Source organism: Gopherus evgoodei, chromosome 6 (assembly GCF_007399415.2).
Source record: "Gopherus evgoodei ecotype Sinaloan lineage chromosome 6, rGopEvg1_v1.p, whole genome shotgun sequence".
NCBI lineage: Eukaryota > Metazoa > Chordata > Testudines > Testudinidae > Gopherus > Gopherus evgoodei.
The window spans coordinates 4628424-4647877 of NC_044327.1; the positions used below are offsets into that span (position 1 = coordinate 4628424).

At 49.6% G+C, this 19454-nt stretch overlaps 1 protein-coding gene across 1 annotated transcript in view; it reads left to right on the forward strand.

Moving 5' to 3' along the window:
* Positions 1-19454, forward strand: part of ABCA1 (ATP binding cassette subfamily A member 1) — a 140557-nt gene that overhangs the window by 76235 nt on the left and 44868 nt on the right. Inside the window, 6 exon segments of the mRNA XM_030568016.1 lie at positions 7252-7492; positions 8190-8329; positions 8980-9096; positions 17043-17231; positions 18282-18487; positions 18582-18758. Of these exon segments, the coding sequence (XP_030423876.1) occupies positions 7252-7492; positions 8190-8329; positions 8980-9096; positions 17043-17231; positions 18282-18487; positions 18582-18758 (1070 nt within the window).

The window sequence follows — 19454 nt, forward strand, 5'->3', positions numbered from 1 at the left end:
AGTTACATTTCATTCTTTGGGGTGCTGACTGCTGTGTGACAATTGGGGAAGGAGGATTCATTCCCTTGTTGATCTAGCAGCAGGCATTGGGGAAAGGAGAAAACTATTATTTGCACCACATCCCCTAGTCTTTCTGGCAAAGGGTTTTAATTAGGAAAGGGACAGAACTAGATTCCTGACTCTGAACATCCCAATCCCAATCTTTGGACAAGTTTCCAATTCAGTCTGCATGCTGAATCTTTCCTAGCCTGAACCTGTTGGTGAGAGGCTCCCAGGCTGCAGTGGAGAAAAAGCCCAGTATTCTGAAAAATATGCCTGGGCCAGATCCTCAGCAGTTATAAATCGACATAACTCCTCACGTGGCTACTGTTTTAAATTTCTAAAGTGCTTTGCACAGTCCTAAAGACTGAACAAAGCTGCTCGCACCAAATGATTTTTGTTTTTTAGTGACAGGGTCTGTTAGATTGAATTATTATTTATTTGTATTATGATAGCATCTAAGGGTATGTCTACACTGCAATTAAATATCTGCAGCTGTCCTGTGTCAGCTGACTCGAGCTTGTGGGGCTCACACTGTGGGGCTATAAAATTATGGTGTAGCTGTTTAGAGCCGAGGCTCTGGATCCCTCCCAACTTGTTGTGTCCCAAAACCCAGGCTCCAGCCTGAACCTGGACATCTACATCACAATTTTATAGCCCCCAAGCCCATGTCAGTGGATGTGGGCCAGCCACAGATGTGTTGCAGTGTTAAACATACCCTATAGGCCCCATCTGAGATCGGGTATTTTATATACATGTAGTAAGAGACAGTTCTTGTCACAAAAAACTTGCAGTCTAAACAGACATATAATGTAGGAGGGGAAACTGAGGCACAGAGGTGAAGTGACTTGCCCAAGGTCACCCAGAAGATCAGTGACGGGGCTGGGAACTGAAGCCTCAGTCCAGTGCCCTAGCCCCTATGTCGGGTTTCTTCTCAGTCATGTTCCCCCTATGAAGCCTGTTTTCTGCATTGTAAAACTACTTACATCAGGCTGAGACTTGCCATTTGAGTTTTCCGTCCAGCTCTTAAACACATGTTCGTTCCCCCTCTCTCCCACTTTAGCTGATTGTGGTTCCTTTTGCACAGATGCAATGGTTCATTTTGCACACATTACCTCAGTGGAGTGACTGCTTGTTTCTCTCCGTGCGAATGAAAGAACTGAGAATGAGCTGCAGAAAGCCACAGCTCCCTGCATGTGTTGCTTTCAGTAAAAGCTTTTCAACGAGATCCTGCTCTGCGATGTGGGATATGCATTGCAGCTTTCGTGAGGCCATGGCTACACAGGCGCTTTACAGCGCTGCAACTTTCGCTCTCAGGGGTGTGAAAAAACACACCCCTGAGCGCTGCAAGATACAGCGCTGTAAAGCCTCCATGTAAACGGTGCCGCAGCGCTGGGAGCGCGGCTCCCAGCACTGCAAGCTACACCCGTAGAGGATGTGGAGTACGTGCAGCGCTGGGAGAGCTCTCTCCCAGCGCTGATGCTGCGACCACATTCGAAACTTCAAAGTGCTGCCGCGGCAGCACTTTGAAGTGCAAGTGTAGCCATACCCTGAGATTAGAACCATCCCTTACTGCTATCATAATGTAATCTGAAATCTTAATGATAGATAATACACAGCAGCCAGCTTGTTACCTGTTATGCCTTCAGGCATCTCCAGTGCTTAACAAAGATCTATTGATTACTCTGCTTGGGCAGTGGCATATTGAGATGCAGGGTTTGTGACCATCAGGGTTTGTTTTCTGTACGTCCCCAGGCCAGTGGGGGGAGTCGTTTTGCTCTCGAGTGTTCTGTAGTTTTCTCGCTGCGGTTTTGTCAGAAATAAGAGACGGGAGACATGTAGAAAGGAAATACAAACTACAAGGAGCTATAAGAGTAGAGTAAATGAGACTCAAACTGCCAGCATTACTACTCAGCCGAATCTAGTCTGTCTGTTTTATCCATCTAATCTCTCTCTTTACCAGTCAGTGAGTCATCCCAGACTACTAGATCAATATATCCCTGTGTATGTGTATGGCCAAGATAGTTAGAAGTGACTAGTGGTCTTTGGGTGTCCAGCTCGAGCCAAAGCGGTCTGATTTCAGACAATGGGTTAGGGTGACCAGATGTCCCGATTTTACAGGGATAGTCCCAATTTTGGGGTCTTTTTCTTATATAGGCTCCTATTACCCCCAACCCTTGTCTCGATTTTTCATATCTGCTCTCTGGTCACCCTACAATAGGTGCCCAGAACTTTCAGAAAATCAGGCCCTTCTCTAAGGTCAGGTCTACACTGGGCTTTACCGCTATAACTACACCATTATGCTACGTTGGCAAAGAGCTCCTAGTGTGGACATAACTCATGGAGGCAAAGCTGTGCTTTTGTCAGTATAGCTTATTCCCGCCACCCAGAGCAAAACAAGCTATAACGGGAAAAGCACAGTTTTGCAAGTATAGCTGCATCTACACTAGAGGCTTCTGTCAGTCACAGATCTCACCTCATTACACCCTTGACTCAACATACAGTAGGGGAGGCTGGTAAATTTTGTAGTTTAGGCCTGGCCTAACTCTTAGCCGAAGGTTGGAAGTTGAACAGGTATAACTGTCAGTTAGGGGAGTGATTTTGTGTTTTAACCAATATAGTTATACCGGTAAAAGCCCTATTGCGAATACAGTTATACTGGTATATAGTTATTCTCCTTTGCATATGAGAACAGCTATACAAGTATAAAGCACCTTTATATGGATATACCTGTGTCCACATTAGGGGTGTGGGGGGAAGAGGATCATACTGCTTTAGCTTAGTGGAATGGGTGAATTTTCCAGTGTAGATGAGGCCTTTGAGTTGGGCACTGAAAATCACAAGTCTCTTTTGAGAATCCTGGCCATATATGTCCAATTCTTATTTTTAAGAGTCAACCAGAGCAAAATTAAAGTTAGCAATATTGAAACCTAAAATTACTGATGTATGCCTAAGGTTATTTCCTTTCAAGGCCGGCGCAACCCATTGGGCAACCTAGGCAGTCACCTAGGGCGCTAATGTTTGGGGGGTGGCAACCGCAGCGGCCAGATCTTCGGCCACTCTCAGTATTTTGGAGGCGGGACCTTCTGCCACCTAGGGCACCAAAAAAGCTGGCGGTGCTCCTGTTTCCATTGTATCACGTGGTGTCTGCTTCCCCCAAGCTGTGTGGAGCACGACACCAGATGTGGTGGGGTGGGATGCAGACCAAGACAATAAACAGGCAGTGGAGAAATTTCAAATATGCCTGAGGCATTAACACTAGGCAAATATGGAATAAACCCCAAAGCTTTGCTTGTCTCATCTGTCTCCCATCATATCAATGTGAGGGTGTATATTTTTCTAAAAATAAATAGACTTCTTGTATGTGACATGGGAGTGGCTCTTGATCAGCATCAGCCGAATTTTTGCCATGTCATTGGAACATGTTTAAAACATCCACAATTCTGGGAATAAACTTAATGGGCCAAGCTCATCCCCAGCATAACTCCACCGACTTCAGTGATGTAACCTCTGGGGTGAATTTGGTTTGCTCTGGTCCAGGGCTTTGTCATTTTTGACTGTGTCAAAATCAAGTGGCACAGTACATCAAGACTAGCAGGCCAGCTACACTCTGATTGACTTTGTGTGACTGTCCATGGAAATAAAGTGATGGACCATGGCCCAGGAAGTATCTGTAATGTTAAAATCTCCCTTAGCATTCTTGTGTGAATCTCATAAAGGGATGGCTGTTGTGTGTTATATTACAAATATATGGGATAGGAAAGACACCAGTGTCATGTCTAGCTAAAACATGCCTGGTATTCTGGGTGCTGACTTTGGGCAGGATGCATCCATTCCACTTATGCTAATTGATGGGAGCAAAAGCCAAGAGAAGTTGTGGAAGAGTGGATCACAGAATTGCAACAGCTCAGGGGCATATTTCCTTTCCCTCATGCTCTTGGAAACCCCTGTGCAGCCATTCCCATGTGCCTCTGTGTTATACTTAGGCTTGGCAGAATTGGATTTTTATTTCTTTATTACTTCGACGGATAATATCAATGTTTTTAAAGCATTTTTTTAGATTTTTATCAATTTAAATGTTCACAACTGTGGGAAATTGGGGGGCAAGGGCCAGACAATTCTCCAACAACATTAGACATTGTGATTCAAAAATCTAAAGGTTAAACTGTTAACACAGAACCTGATGAGGTTCAATAAGGACAAGTGCAGAGTCCTGCACTTAGGACGGAAGAATCCCATGCACTGCTACAGAATAGGGACCGAGTCACTAGACAGCAGTTCTGCAGAAAAGGACCTGGGGGTTACAGAGGACGAGAAGCTGGATATGGGTCAACATTGTGCCCTTGTTGCCAAGAAGGCTAATGGCATTTTAGGCTCTATAAGTAGGGGTATTGCCCGCAGATGGAGGGACATGATCATTCCCCTCTGTTTGGCACTGGTGAGGCCTCATCTGGAGTACTGTGTCCAGTTTCGGGCCCCACGCTACAAGAACGATGTGGAAAAATTGGGAAGAGTCCAGCGGAGGACAACAAAAATGATTAGGGGGCTGGAGCACATGACCTACAAGGAGAGGCTGAGGGAACTGGGATTGTTTAGTCTGCAAAAAAAAAGAATGAGGGGGGACTTGATAGCTGCTTTCAACTACCTGAAAGGGGGTTCCAAAGAGGATGGATCTAAACTGTTCTCGGTGGTACCAGATGACAAAACAAGGAATAATGGTCTCAAGTTGCAGTGGGGGAAGTTTAGGTTGGATATTAGGAAAAACGTATTCACTAGGAGGGTGGTGAAGCACTGGAATGGGTTACCTAGGGAGGTGGTGGAATCTCCTTCCTTAGAGGTTTTTAAGGACAGGCTTGACAAAGCCCTGGCTGGGATGATTTAGTTGGGAATTGGTCCTGCTTTGAGCAGGGGGTTGGACTAGATTCCTCCTGAGGTCCCTTCCAACCCTGATACTCTGTGATTCTATGATTCACAGATTGTCAACATCACATGTCAAAATATACATGATATCCTTTAATAAACAAACCATACCTATTTACTCTTCATTCACTAGTCCATTTGTAACAAGTCCAATTCAAGAGTCTAAATCACTGGATTTTGAGTCTAAGAAGTTTTTAAGCAGCATTTTCCCTACTTCGTCTGTCTGTAAATTTTGAGTATTAACAATGGAAATATTTTTGTCGGTTTGCATGGATACAGAGAAATCGATATTTACCGATACAAATCTGATTCTTCCAAGCCTAGAAATGCCCCACTCAGAGCCCAGAGGATCCCTTGGAGCTCAGGAAGGAACTGTGGGTCCAGTGGAGAGGGAGAGGCTGATTAGCTGTCTTGAGAGCCCAGCTCCCCAGGCTGTCCTGGGATTCCTGGCGTCAACCCTCAGTCCTTGCAGGTGCCTAGGCTCTTCAGGATCTCCAGGTTTCACCACTTCTGGCCCTTGTGTTTGTATCAAAGCTTTGTGAAGCAGTGGGGTGTGCAGTATAGATCAAGAGAAGCGGGAGGGAAGAAGGGAACAAGATGATCAGATAGAACCATTGCCGTAAAAGGCCAGTCACTGTACAGAAAGGCCTTGATTACTTTGTTCAGCGCTTCTGCCCCATTTGGGTACTTATCTGACTTGGACTCTGGAGCTTATTGGTTCAGATTTCAAATTGACCTGACCATGTAGGTACCAGGGTAGCATACTGACTAGCAATGCAGAACATGTGAGCAGCTGCAGGTTTATAGGTCTGGGAGTGGGGGTAGGGGTCATTTTGGTAGCAATACTGTAGTGCCTTTTAGCTGTTACAGAGACAAGGTGGGTGAGGCAATATCTTCTATTGGACCAATGTCTGTTGGTGAAAGAGATGAGCCTTCGAGCTACACAGAGCTCTTCATCAGTCTCCTCTGTGTAAGTCGAAAGCTCGTCTCTTGGACCAGCAGACGCTGGTCCAGTAAAATATATTATCTCACCCACCTTGTGTCTCTCCTATCCTGGGAACAACATGTCTCGCTACTATGTAATTTAGTTTCTTACTGAGAGGTTTCAGAAGGCCCTTCTACAGACTGTTAGTGAAGCAGTGCAGCTCTCCAATACTAACGTGTGTCATTGTTGTTACGATAGGTGGCAAATATAGCGACACCTCTGGTTAAGGTGGCCTGATATTTTCCAAAAGTGTCCATCATGCCCAGCTCCAGTTGAAGTCACTGGAGACTGCAGCTCTGAAAATAATGGTCTGAAGCATTACAGGCTAGGTTGCGAGCTGATATAAATGGACATCAGTGGAGACGTGCCATTTTACACACTCTGGGTATCTGGCCTTTTCTCTTAAAGCACAGTATGTTACTGTAGTGTCGTAGTCTGGTCCTGTGGTGTTTTTATTCGCATCACTTCATACGTGAGTGGACACGGCTGCTAATGTCAGAGTGATGGAGATTGTTTCTGGTGGAGGCTAACCTCTTCCTAGCCAATCTGTAGTGTTAATGCCCCTGCACCTTGTGTTAGGGAAGATGCCAAAGGAGGTGCCTTGTAATGTGTGGCTGGTTTTAATGGTTGCGGAGGCAGTGAAGATGCCTGTTGTGACCCTAAAGTTCAGCTACAGCTGGACTTGCCTCATAACCATCTAAGGATTTTCTGGGAATGCCATTGATAAAGGGAGGGTGGGAGGAAAGTGATAGCTGACCTCATGGGCTAAATTCTCTACCAGTGTAAATCGGCACAAGCCCATTGACTTCAGTGAAGCTATGCCAGTTTACACCAGTAGAGAACTGGGTCCCGTATCTCAGCCTCTGAATCTTCCAAAGCTGCATCTGATTAGTTTGACTCACTGTTTATTAATCCCTGCCTCTCCTTCTGGCTCACTCCCCTCCACCCCCCTTCTGTTGCCCGAGTGAGGGGACCCTGCTGGAATGGGAATGGGGGCAGCCATGAGAAGGTGTGGAATTTACAGGAGGGCAGGGGCTAAGGATTTTCTCTGTGATGTCATTGAAAAACGCAGAATAAAGGAGCTGGCACAACAGAAGCCAGCCCCCACCCCCACCCCCTGCATACATGGGACATTTCCTGAGTGCAAGTTCGCCCCACGGATCATACCCTTTTGCTTTTCCAAGGTCTGGTTCACGTAGCTGGTTTATTAAATCAGATCAGGTGTTTGTGGAGACAAATGCTTTGATATCAAAATACCTGCTTCATGCAAGTGAAATGAGCAAGCACTTTGTCCCCGTGCATTGCAGCTGGTGAGCATGAAGAGCTGGAGTGACATGAGGCAGGAGGTGATGTTTCTGACCAATGTGAACTCCACAAGCTCCTCTACTCAGATCTACCAGGCGGTGTCACGGATTGTGTGTGGCCATCCGGAGGGGGGAGGGTTGAAAATCAAATCTCTCAACTGGTATGAGGACAACAACTACAAAGCCCTGTTTGGAGGCAACAGCACCGAGGAGGATGCAGCTAATTTCTATGATAATTCTACAAGTAAGTGAGACCCAGTCCTGGGCAACGTGCCTATTCATGTTACGAGTGTGTGAATTGTTAGAGACCTCCACTTCCTCTTGACTGTCCCACAGGGTGACAGGATAGCCAGATAATTACTCAAGGCATGTGTGTATTTACATGCCCATATACTCCGTGATAGGCTAGCACTCCGTTCCATATGATGTGAGATGTTCTTATAATGGCAGTGTAAGGACCTGACCCAGAGCCCACTGAAGGCTCCGACTGACTAATCTAGGCTTTGGGTTGGACCTTGGGCATGCTACCATGGATTGGATTTGCAAAGTGCTCTGCCCTCAGGGTGCACATGAGGTGCTGAGCTCTGCTGCAGATCTGGCTACTGATCCTTTGAAAATTGGGCCTTTGATGTGCTCTTTGGGATTGAACTGTGCTTTGTAATCAGTGAGCAGTGTTTGCTTTGCATGAGGGCTTGGTTTTCACAGCAGATGCTGTGCAGATGCCACTTTGTGACTTTCAGAGCTCCAGATCCAGTGAGAGGCATTGGGTTTCTGGTCAAGCTGTGCAGCTCAGGGTGGGTTCTTTTTAACTCCAACCCTCTCGGCTCAGCTATTTCTGTTTTTAAAATGCACACGTGTGTGACACACTTGCCCGTGAGTGCCTTTGAGCTGTTCAATACCATGTCTCTAGCTTAGTTCATGCATGTTCTCTCCCTGTTTAGCACCCTACTGCAATGAGCTGCTGAAGAGTCTTGAGTCCAGTCCACTTTCCCGAATTATTTGGAGGGCTCTGAAGCCTTTGCTCATTGGGAAGATCCTGTACACTCCTGACACCCCGGTCACGAGGAGGGTCATGACTGAGGTAGGCTATGGAACCTTGTCCCCTATATAAGCAGCACAGAAGAGACAGGGCCAGACCCATCCATGCAGTTCACAGCTTTGTTCTACGGAGATGGTTTAATTTGGCCCTACTGCTGGTGTAACCAGCTCAGGGAACACCGTTCAAGTATAAAGGTGATTGTCCTGTAGTGCAGAGCCTATCTATGTTCTCTGCTGAAGCCTCGCAGAGAAAAGGGGGCTGGAAGACAGGAGGGATGGCTGGGGGATACCTAGGCTGCATCTCCTTCCCACCTCCTTTGGGGAGACACTCACTTCTGGGAGCACTGGGAAGCAGCAGTCCTAGTGCTTTCCTGAATACCTCTGACATGAAAAGGGGGGCGGAGGGGCAGGCTTTTTTTACGCTGCTCCCTGTGTACACTCATGAAAGAGACAGACATAATTCAGCCCTTTAAAGTGGCCTACAAAGGCATGGAGATCCTGGCCACACAAATGTACTGGCTTGTGATATTTTTATTTTCAAACACGTGTGATTTTTCTCCTTGCTGTAGCTACCACGTTACCAGTAAAACTTGGGCAGCGCAGTGCCTAGATTTGCACTCTGCCCACCTGGGCTGCTGCTGCTCTGACCTGCAATGCTGAAATTTTGGAATAATCCTTCCCCTTTGCTGGCAGGTGAACAGGACTTTCCAGGAGCTGGGCGTGTTCCGGGACCTAGGAGGGATGTGGGAGGAGATAAGCCCGAAGATTTGGACGTTCATGGAAAGCAGCCAGGAAATGGATCTTATCCGGGTCAGTATGTCATCACTGTGGGTATGTCTGCACTGCAATGAAACCCCTGTGGCTGGCCCATGTCAGCCGACTCAGGCTAAGGGACTGTTCAGTTGTGGTGTAGACATTCTGACTTGTGCTGGAGCTTGAGCTCTAGGACCCTGTGAGGTAGGAGTGTCCCAGAGCACCCGAGTCTACACTGCAAGTAAACAGCCCTTTAGCCTGACCCCGAGCCAGCTGGCATGGGCCAGCCAGGGGGCGTTAATTGCAGTGTAGACATACCTTGAATTTCTCAGATAACTTTGTCCTTGCCTAAAGTGTTTATTTTGGGGATGTGACTGGCACATCAGTCCTGAGCTGTATGCACAGCACTATGTGATCATTCTTTGAGACAAGTTCTCTTGCATGGTAGTTCCTGCCAGTGCAATGCTACAGCAGGATTCGAGAAGGTAGGCTTCAGCATTGTCTGAAACTGTACGTACGTGAAATGGGAACTGAATAATGAACTAGACACAACTAGGTCAGTTCCTCCACTGGTGTAAATCAGCAGAGTTCCACTGACTTCACTGGAGTTGCACTAGTTTACATCAGTTGAGGATCTGGCCCATCTGAGTTGAGAACAAGGGATTTTTAAGTACAGTATGTGACATATGAGTAAGAAGCATAGCTAGGGGGGAAGCAGGGGGAACAGCTGCTCCCCCACTGAGCACATTCCCCAAAGGTGGCGCCTTTTTAATTTTTATACTCGCGCGAGGATGATGTTGTGGGGTGAGGCCTTGGAAGCACCTCTTTGCTCGCAGCTGTCAGCTCGCGGGGCAGTGGGCATGCCTGTCCCTTTAAACCGGGCAGGAGGGGGCGTTCCCATGGTGCCTAGTGGCAAGCGGCTTGGATTTTAAATCCTAGTGGCCGGCGGCGAGAGCGGGGTAAGGTCAGTGCAGGGCTGGAGCTGCGCGGGGAGCAGGGCAGGGCAGAGTTCGGTTCGGGAGTCGCGGGCAGAGGCAGGATCATGAGTGTGGTGGCCGGGAAGGGGGTGAAGCTGCCGGGCGCAGCGGAGCCCAGGAAGGCGGCTGGGGTTGGGGCCAGGGCCGGGGCACAGGCACTCACTGGCAGCAGCACGGGAAGTGGTGCAATGTGGGTCCAGCCCACTCCACTCCGCCAGCTCCCAGCCGCAGCACTCCGCTTCCTGATACCGGTGAGTGCAGGGAGGTTGGGGAAAGGCTGCCCGCTGCACTCAGCTGTGGGGGAAAGCAGAGCAACGCGGCACCAGCCTGCTCCGCTTCCCTTGCCCAGTCCCCAGCCGTGTTCCTGGGGCGGGGATATTGGGGAAAAGTCCCTCCTCCCCTCCCCGCCACTCACCAGCAGCGGTGGGAAGTGGAGCAGCCCGCCCCAGCCCACTCCGCTCTCCCAGGCGCATCACTCCACTTCCTGCTGCTGGTGAGTGTGGGGAGGTTGGGGAAAGGACGCTCCCCTGCACTCACCAGCAGTGGGAAGCGGAGCGACATGGCCCCAGCCCATTCTGCTTCCCGTGCCCCTGCCACTACCCCAGCTGTGTTGCTTTGCGGGGGGGAGGGCAGGGGAAAGGTCCCCCCTCCCCTACGCTCACCAGCGGCGGGAAGCGGAGTGCTGCGGCTGGGAACTGGCGGAGTAGAGCTGGCTGGGGCCGGGCTGCTCCGCTTCTGCCATTGCTGGTGAGTGCAGGGGGGGGATCCCTTCCCCCAAGCTCCCTCCCCTGAGTGACATGGTGTCATAATATAATTCCCAAATCTGAACCTTAGCGTCCAAAATATGGGTACTAGCGTGAATTCCCCTAAACTTAATTACCAGCTTAGATCCTGTAGTGCTGCCACCAATCAGGACTTAGAGTAGAGTGCCTGATAAACTCTGGTCTCCCCCAAAACCTTCCCTGGGGACCCCCAAGACCCAAATTCCTTGAGTCTCACAACAAAGGGGAATAAACCATTTACCTTCCCCCTCCTTTCTTCCTCCCAGCTCTTTCCCGCCCTGGGTACACTAGGAGATAGATCACCGTGATTCAATTCCTTGAATCACCACACAGAGAGGAATGATACCTTCCCCCAGAGGCAATTCAGATTCAAACTCCGTGAATCTAAAACAAAGGGATTCCCCCTTCTCCCCTCCCTCCCTGTTAAATACAGACTCAATTCCCTTGAGCCTCAACAAGGAGAAAAAATCAGACAGGTCTTAAAAGCAAAACTTTTAATAAACTTTTACTTTTTTCTTTCTTTTTATCTCTGCAATTTAGATGGTAAAAAGTTACAGGGTCTGTCAGCTTATAGAAACTAGAAAGAAGCCTCCCCCCAGCAAATACAATTTAAAATACTTCTAGCAAACTACACAATTGCAAATAAAGGAAAAGAAATAAAAAGACTATACCACTTTTCTACCTTTTTACTCACAAAATGGGATAGAAGATTAGAGAGCCTGTAGGTACGTGTGGTCACTCTCAGAGCCCAGAGAGAACAAAACAAAACCCAAAAAACACACACAAAGGCTTCCCTCCACCGAGATTTGAAAGTATCTTGTCTCCTGATTGGTCCTCTGGTCAAGTGTTGCAGGTCGCTGTTTGTTAACCCTTTACAGGTGAAAGAGACATTAACCCTTAGCTATCTGTTTATGACACATGGCTGGGGCTGGGGCGAGGGAAGCGGACAGGGCCGGCTCTGACATTTTTGCCACCCCAAGCCAAAAAAATAAATAAATAAACCCCAGGGCGCAGGGTGGCCGGACCCGGAGGCAAAGCCAAAATAAATAAATAGGGCAGCTGTGCCGCCCTAGGATTGGGCGGAAGCTGCCCCTTAGAATCTGCCGCCCCAAGCACGAGCTTGCTTGGCTGGTGTCTGGAGCTGGAAGCGGAACAGGCTGTTCCCCATCTCCCACTAACCCTCTGGGCACTCGGGGGGCCCCCAAAAGTGCCCCCCCACAGCTCCTGCCTCCCAGACACTCTGGGTCTTTGGCAGCGGGACTTTCAGTGCTGCCAAAGAAACCTGGAGCAAGTGAAGGGCCCACTGCCGAAGACCTGGAGCGCTGCCGGGTGAGTAAAAGCGCTGCAGCGGGTGGCACCTTTTTTGTTTGTTTTTTTATTGCTCCCTCGTTCCCTCCACCTGGCTATGCCCCTGATATGAGCGCCCTGTAATCATGTCACACAGTGCCGTGAACTGAAGCAGAGCATGATTAACCACTGCTTTCCATCTGCCCTGTCTGGGATCTGCTCTTTCTTCTTCACTGCCGACTATTACATGTGTATAACCTGGAGAGAGGGTTCCCAACACATTTAACTTGCTATGCTGTGTTCTCCTTTGTAACAGCAAAAGCCCGTACGTACCAGGGCAACTTCTGTCTTGGTGTTAGCATGAGGTATACCTTGTAGAAAGCAGTCACAAACCAAGGACTCATCCTGGGAGGTTTTAAGCACCCTCAATCCCATCGAGTGCCGTAGGAATCGGGGGCTGAAGTGAGGCATCTGACAGGATTGGGCTCAGAGGTGAAAGTAAGTCGGTACAAGCCGGTACGGTGTACCAGCAAGAGCCAGTACACCGTGCCGGACAGCACCGGCTTTCACTGCCCGCAGCTCCGGCGGCCGGGCTGGGGCCAGATTTAAAGGGCTCTGGGCTGCCGCGGCTGCGTTCATCCCAGAGCCCTTTAAACCCCACGCCCGCGGCTCTGGCAGCCAGGCTGGGGCCAGATTTAAAGGGCTCTGGGGTGCCGGCTGTGGTCAGCCCAGAGACCTTTAAACCCCCTGCCGCAGCTGAGATTTAAAGGGCTCAGAGCTCCCCGCCACTGCGGGCAGCCCAGAGCCCTTTGAATCCCATCTGTGGCTCCGGTGGCTGGGCTGGGGCCAGGATTTAAAGGGCTTAGAGCTCCCCTCAGTGGCAGGAGCTCTTGGCCCTTTAAATACCTGCCCCAGCCCCGCAAAGCTCATGGTTCCCCATGGCAGCCGGAGCCCTGGGCCCTTTAATTTGCCCCTGAGCTCTAGGGGCCTCCCAGCTACCTCTGCAGCTGAGAGGCCCTGGTTGATTTAAAGGCCCTGGGGCTCCCAGCCACAGCTGGTGCCTCAGGGCCTTTAAATCTTGATAGGCCACGCCCCTTTCAGATGAGGCCACGCCCCTTCCGGACTCTGGCAGTACCGCTAAGTCCTGTAAATTACTTTCACCTCTGATTGGGCTCTTTTTGAATTGCATGGTGTGCTTACATTTGTGGAAGAGCAAATGTTGCCCAAATGGCCGATCACTTGATAACATGCAGTGTGTGCTGACTTACCCGAAGGAGCAGTGATCTCCCACCTTTGTTATAAATCCTTGGCTTCAGCGGAGTAACTCCTGGTTTACACCCGTGTAAGCAAGAAGAGAATCAGGCCTAACGTATAAAATAAATATCAGGGGCCTGGTTTGCTGCTGCATTACTGCACTTACATGCTAGCATAACTCCATTGATCGGGTGGACTCCGAGTCAGACCATTGGCACTTTCCCCACAGGAGATACACCGAGGGAAAACTAGAGTGATGCAGTGGTGAATCAGGCCCTCTAGAACAAGTCCAAGCCAGCTGTTACTACTGTCTCCCCAGTAAAGCTAGACAAATATCTCCCACTGAACGGAAGTGTAGAGTATTCTCTGGCCCACCCCACTGCATTCTCCCCAGGGCCTGAAAATGCTGGAGATGATTGGGCAGAACTCTGATCACTCTAATGGCGGCGCTGGCTTGATGGGAGTTACTCTTGATTACGCTGGTCTGAGTAAGATCAGAATCAGGCCTGGAGACTGTAAAGGGAGCTGCACAGCACTGCCGCAGGCCGGCCTTTGGATACTGGTTTGCAATCAGATGTCCCTTGAAAAGTGAGTGGTGCGTTTGGAAGCGAGATCCATGAACCAAGGGAGCTGGTATTTTATACTTGTTGTTTATCGTCTCCATTCTAGCAGAGGCTTCCTGAGGTTCCTAAGAGTTCCATTCCTCTGCTTTGTTTTAACAAATACCATTATAGCTCAATGTTCAAGGCATCGCTCTCTTTCCCCATCACCTATCCCAATGCGCATGCGTGGAGTCTTTTGTTGTGAGTATTGGGCAAAGTCATGCCATCAGCGTCCAGTTAAATTTACAGCTGGAACAAAGATCAGGTACATACTTATCAGGCCAAAACACAAGATCTTCAGCTGGGTTCACTGTCATGGTAGGTCAGTTCTTTGGCCTAATGACCTTGACGGCTGTTTGTTTAAACCCAATGACATGCCTTCTGTGAGACAGGCAGACGACAGTGTTACCGAGTGGTTAGATTCCGAATTCCAGCCCTGCAGGTCTCTGTATGTTTACACTGAAAGGGGAAATGCTTTTCTACCTCTTGTTTGACATTTGGGACTGGATCCTATTTCTGGTGGGGGTGTATGACAACACCCCCATTGACTTGAAAGGAGCAGGAGCAATTCCTCAGAGAACAGTGCGTGTTTGCTTTTAACATGAACAACGTGAATACAAATAGTGTGCGACCGCTGGCAGCTGTAAGGAGTGTTTGGATGAGCAGACCCTAAGGAGACAAAATACAGACACAGAAGGGACAGGAGAAAGTGCTGGAGCACAATCCCCGCTTTCCATTTCTGTTTTTCTTTCCTGTGTTCTCCTTCACCAGCCTGACGTATTCTGCCCTTTTTTCCTGCTTTGCCATGTTATTTTTTTAATCTCATTCCCATTTGCACTGTGTGTCTGAAACAGCTATTCAGGTTTAAATTCTTTACCTTTCTTTAGCCTGAAGTATGCTCAAAAGTCAATTTCCTATTTGTATCGTTTGTAACCATTCCTTAGATTTGTTGTTCTTCTGCTTAGCCGTATCCTTTGTAGTTAAGGCTTCCCTCTTTTCTACAGATCCTGATATGGTACGTAATGTTACATGTGGTAGAGTGGTATAGGAGACAGTCTTACTTCCAGCATAAACAGTCAAAGGAAGTACATTTCCATTTTACAGATGGGGAACTAAGACACAAGATTACATGAGTTGCCCAAGGTCTCCCCAGGGTCCGTGGCACAGCTGGGAACTGAACCCAGATCTTCTGGCTCCCGGTTCAGTGCTTTTAGTCCAAGATTAGCCTTCCTCTAACAGCCCTCCTCCATAGATTCTTTCATTAAGTGTTTTAGTATTTGTCCTGCATATTTGGGATGTCCCTTCCCTTTAATGTTATTACCCACTCTGTCTGTGAGAGAGATGGTTCAGCCAGAAGTTCCTCCTTGTGTAACCTCTTTGCTTCCAGAGCAACATTGTGCAGTAATTTACAATAAATACGTCGGAGGAGGCAGGGTCAGCCAGGGGCGGCTCTAGACATTTCGCCGCCCAAGCACGGCGGCATGCCGCAGGGAGTGCTCTGACGGTCGCCAGTCCCGCAGCTCCAGTGGACCTCCCGCAGGCATGTGGCTTCGGTGGAGCCACGGGACCAGCGGACCCTCTGCAGGCACGCCTGCTGGAGGTCCACCGGAGCCCTGCCTGCCACCCTCCTGGCAACCGGCAGAGTGCCCCCTGCGGCATGCCGCCCCAAGCTCGCGCTTGGCTTCCTGGGGCCTGGAGCCGCCCCTGGGGTCAGCCTTGCTGCACTGATATTTACGCTTAGCACTTCGGGAACTGAATTCCCGGTTACACTCGATCACCCCTTCGGCTCTGCTCAAAGCAAAGAATTGTTTGGAAGGTGTCAGCAGCATGTAGCAACCACCACTTAGCTGAAAAATCTCCTTCTTCCTACCCTGCTTTCCAAGGATGGCTTTTGGTTTGGTTGTGGGGCAGGAGGTGTTTTGCAACTCTTCCCACTTTCCCAGAGACGGGAACAGAGCTGCCACCTGCTGGAGACTTGTTGTTATCAAATGTGCCTATGAGCTGGGAGTGTATTTACTGTGTCATTGGGCAGGTTCTGAGTGTCCAGAGTGTGTGGTTCTTTGCTGCCCTCCACCTGCAGTAGAGAGAGCAGTCCAGAGTCAACTCTCAGCCTGCAAGGCAGGACATACGGTGTTGGGCACCCTGTGAATACCTCAGATAGAGGGATTTAGATAGGTATATCACCATATATTATCTATCTCATACAGCTGGAAGGGACCCTGAAAGGTCATGGAGTCCAGCCCCCTGCCTTCACTAGCAGGACCAAGTACTGATTTTGCCCCACATCCCTAAGTGGCCCCCTCAAGAACCAAACTCACAACCCTGGGTTTAACAGGCCAATGCTCAAACCACTGAGCTATCCCTTGTATTCCAGTTGAGCCTAGGCTAAGATCATGATGCCACTGTGCTAGGACCCATGCATATTCATTGTGAGAGATAGTCATGGCCCTGCATAGTTTAAATGGACAGGACAAAGTGTGGGAGGGGAAACTGAGGCACAGAGCAATGAAGTGACTTGCCCAAAGTCGCACAATAGGCCAATGGCAGAACAGAGATTAAAAACCCGACCTGCTGAGTCTCCGTCCTGTGGCCTACCCACCAGACCATGCTGCCTCTACCAGATAGCTAGACCATGATGTAGATGGCCAATCTGTCCTGGGATTTGTGTTCTCAGAGTAACTGCAACATGTTTATTGTCATGCAAACTGGGAGTAGCCTTCAGTCATCTAGCAAGCTACCAAATGAGGCCCCTCTGTCAGACAACTTGGACACCCCATTTGACACTACCAATTCTGCGTCTCCCCTGAATGTTATTTTCCCCTGGGAATTTTCATTTTGTCACACTGCAGTTAATGTGATGCTGCACTCTGGGAACCTGGGCTTCTCTGATGGAAGGCCCATGCACTGGCAGAATTAGTAACATGGCGTGCTGAAGAGAATTCATGTGCTCAGTAAACTCTCCATTCTTAGTCCTTGTCCAGAGCTGGACTTCCAGGTCCAAGGGGAAAGAGTCATGGTAGCTTGGTACAAGCTCTGGCTTGCTGGGGGGAATCCAAACCTGAGCCTAACGGTCCTTATTTTCCCCGGCACCATAATTGCAGACACTGCTGAAAAGCAAAGGCCTCTGGGACACTCACTTGACCGGCTCAACGTGGAGGGTTCAAGATGTTTCCCTGTTCTTGGCAAAGTCCCCAGAGGACATTCAGCCAGTGAATGGCTCCACATACACCTGGAGGGATGCCTTCAATGAGACTGACCGGGCTGTCCAAACCATCTCCCGCTTCATGGAGGTGAGCGTGCTGCTGCTGTTAGGTAACGTTTGCTCATGCATGTCCTCCAGTACGAGGCCAAGCCATGCTCTCTGCAAGGGGTCTAGGAGAGTCATACTGTAAAAAGCTCAGTGCTTATGAGTGGTAGTTGGGTGTCTGGGTTTGCAGTGTCATGGTTCACACCATCAATGCTCCTAGGAGATTTGCATTAAGAAAACAATAAAACATTGCAGCCAAGATTTAAAATCTGAAACGATTGCTCCTAAGCCCACATGTAGGCGTCTAAGTAAGTATCCTAGCCTCAGGGGGAGCTGCTGGGTGGTCAGCAGGGGCGGCTCCAGGCACCAGCACTGCAAGCGTGTGCCTGGGGCAGCAAGCCGGGCTGGGGGTGGCAGTCAGGGAGCCTTCAACAGCATTTCTGTGGGAGGTCCGCCGGTCCTGCAGCTTTGGTGGCAATTCGGCGGCGAGTACGCCGAAGGCGCGGGACCGGCAGATCACCCGCTGAACTGCCGCCGAAGCCACGGGACCGGCAGAGCTCCCTTAGAAACGCCACCAAAGGCTGTCTGACTACTGTGCTTGAGGCAGCAAATAAGAGAGAGCCGACCCTGGTGGTCAGCACTTCCGAAACTCAGGGTGCTCACTTAGGTGCCAAAATACGGACAGAAGAGCCTAACTTTAGGCACCCATCTTTGACAAAATCTTATCTTGCATGTTCCATGTGGTTTCCGGTGACAGTCCTGCCCCACCATTATGGGCAGCTGATAATGGCTGATCTCATCAGCGCCCTGGATGCTTGTTTTTCTGCATCTGGTATTACCCAGTGACTGCAGGAGAAACAGCAGCGGTTTTAAAGCTCTAGGCGTTATTGAACTCATTGGATTCCACCTCTATGAATGAATGACCGTGTGTTCCAGCACAGTGTAGCTTTGCCCCATCTTTTAGGTGAAGGTGTTATCATCTCCGGGTCCCTCTTGTTTCAAAGGCTTGAATGTGTTCTATCACTGTAGCTACCAACATATAACCCTATGTAATAAACTCTGCCCAGGGACTTACAAATCTGTCTCCATTTAGTGTGTCAACCTGGACAAGCTGGAGCCTGTGACCACAGAAGTGCGGCTCATAAACAGGTCCATGGAGCTCCTGGAGGAGAGGAAGTTCTGGGCTGGCATTGTCTTCCCTGAAATCACCTCAAACAGTGTAGAGCTGCCTCCTCACGTCAAGTACAAGATACGGATGGACATAGACAATGTGGAAAGGACAAACAAGATTAAGGATGGGTGAGTGCTACCTAGCTGCCCTCTCAAGAGAGGCGTTGGGAGACTCTAGGCCTGTAAGGATTTCTAACAGGTGATCTTTGTTCCTTTGGCTTAGGTACTGGGACCCTGGTCCTCGTGCCGACCCTTTTGAAGACATGCGGTATGTCTGGGGCGGCTTTGTGTACTTGCAGGATGTTGTGGAGCAGGCAATCATCAGGACACTGACAGGCACAGAGAAGAAGACTGGTGTCTATGTGCAGCAGATGCCCTACCCCTGTTATGTGGATGATATGTAAGTTATGCAGTAGGTCGACTAGGTAGCAGGATCTGTGTCTACTCCTGAGTCACTGGAAATGCGGCCACTGGCATTATCGGGCAGGGTTGGGCCTGCTATTATGCTGCTGATTTGCTCTAGTGGTACCTGTGCATTCCTATACTGGTGCATGAACAGGGCTCTTCAATATGGGATTGGATGTATCACTCTATGCAGGTACCCAAAGTGTTTCTGGCTCCAGGATGGCTCCTGGGGGGGCTGCACGTGGAGGCCCTGCCCCAGAAGAGCTCTGTGGAGGATGGTGCCTCCCAACTGCAGAGTGTGAGGGGTGGGAGAGTGCATTATCAGGACAGTACTGTATCACCCCCTCTCGGTGCCTCGGTCAGCAATGGAGGGGGCAGGGAATGTAGCTGTGATTGGTCCCCGGGTGCTCTCCTCCACCCAGGCTTATGCAGTTGCAGTCTGGCCCAGAAGTGGCCGGAGACTAGTCTAGAAAGATCCTAAAGCACTGCCCTGCTAATAGAGCAGCAGCGCAGAGTTGTGAGTCGCTCACTCCTCCAGTGACTTCCAGGGACCGATGCCGATTTACACCAGGTTGAGGCCCCGGTCTTGTGTGCATGCTTTGCTTTGCACAATGGAGCTCTGGCACTGACAGGGACCTCTAGGCGGTACTGTGATCCTCCTCCTCTGCACCTGTAGGGTACCCGGCAGCCC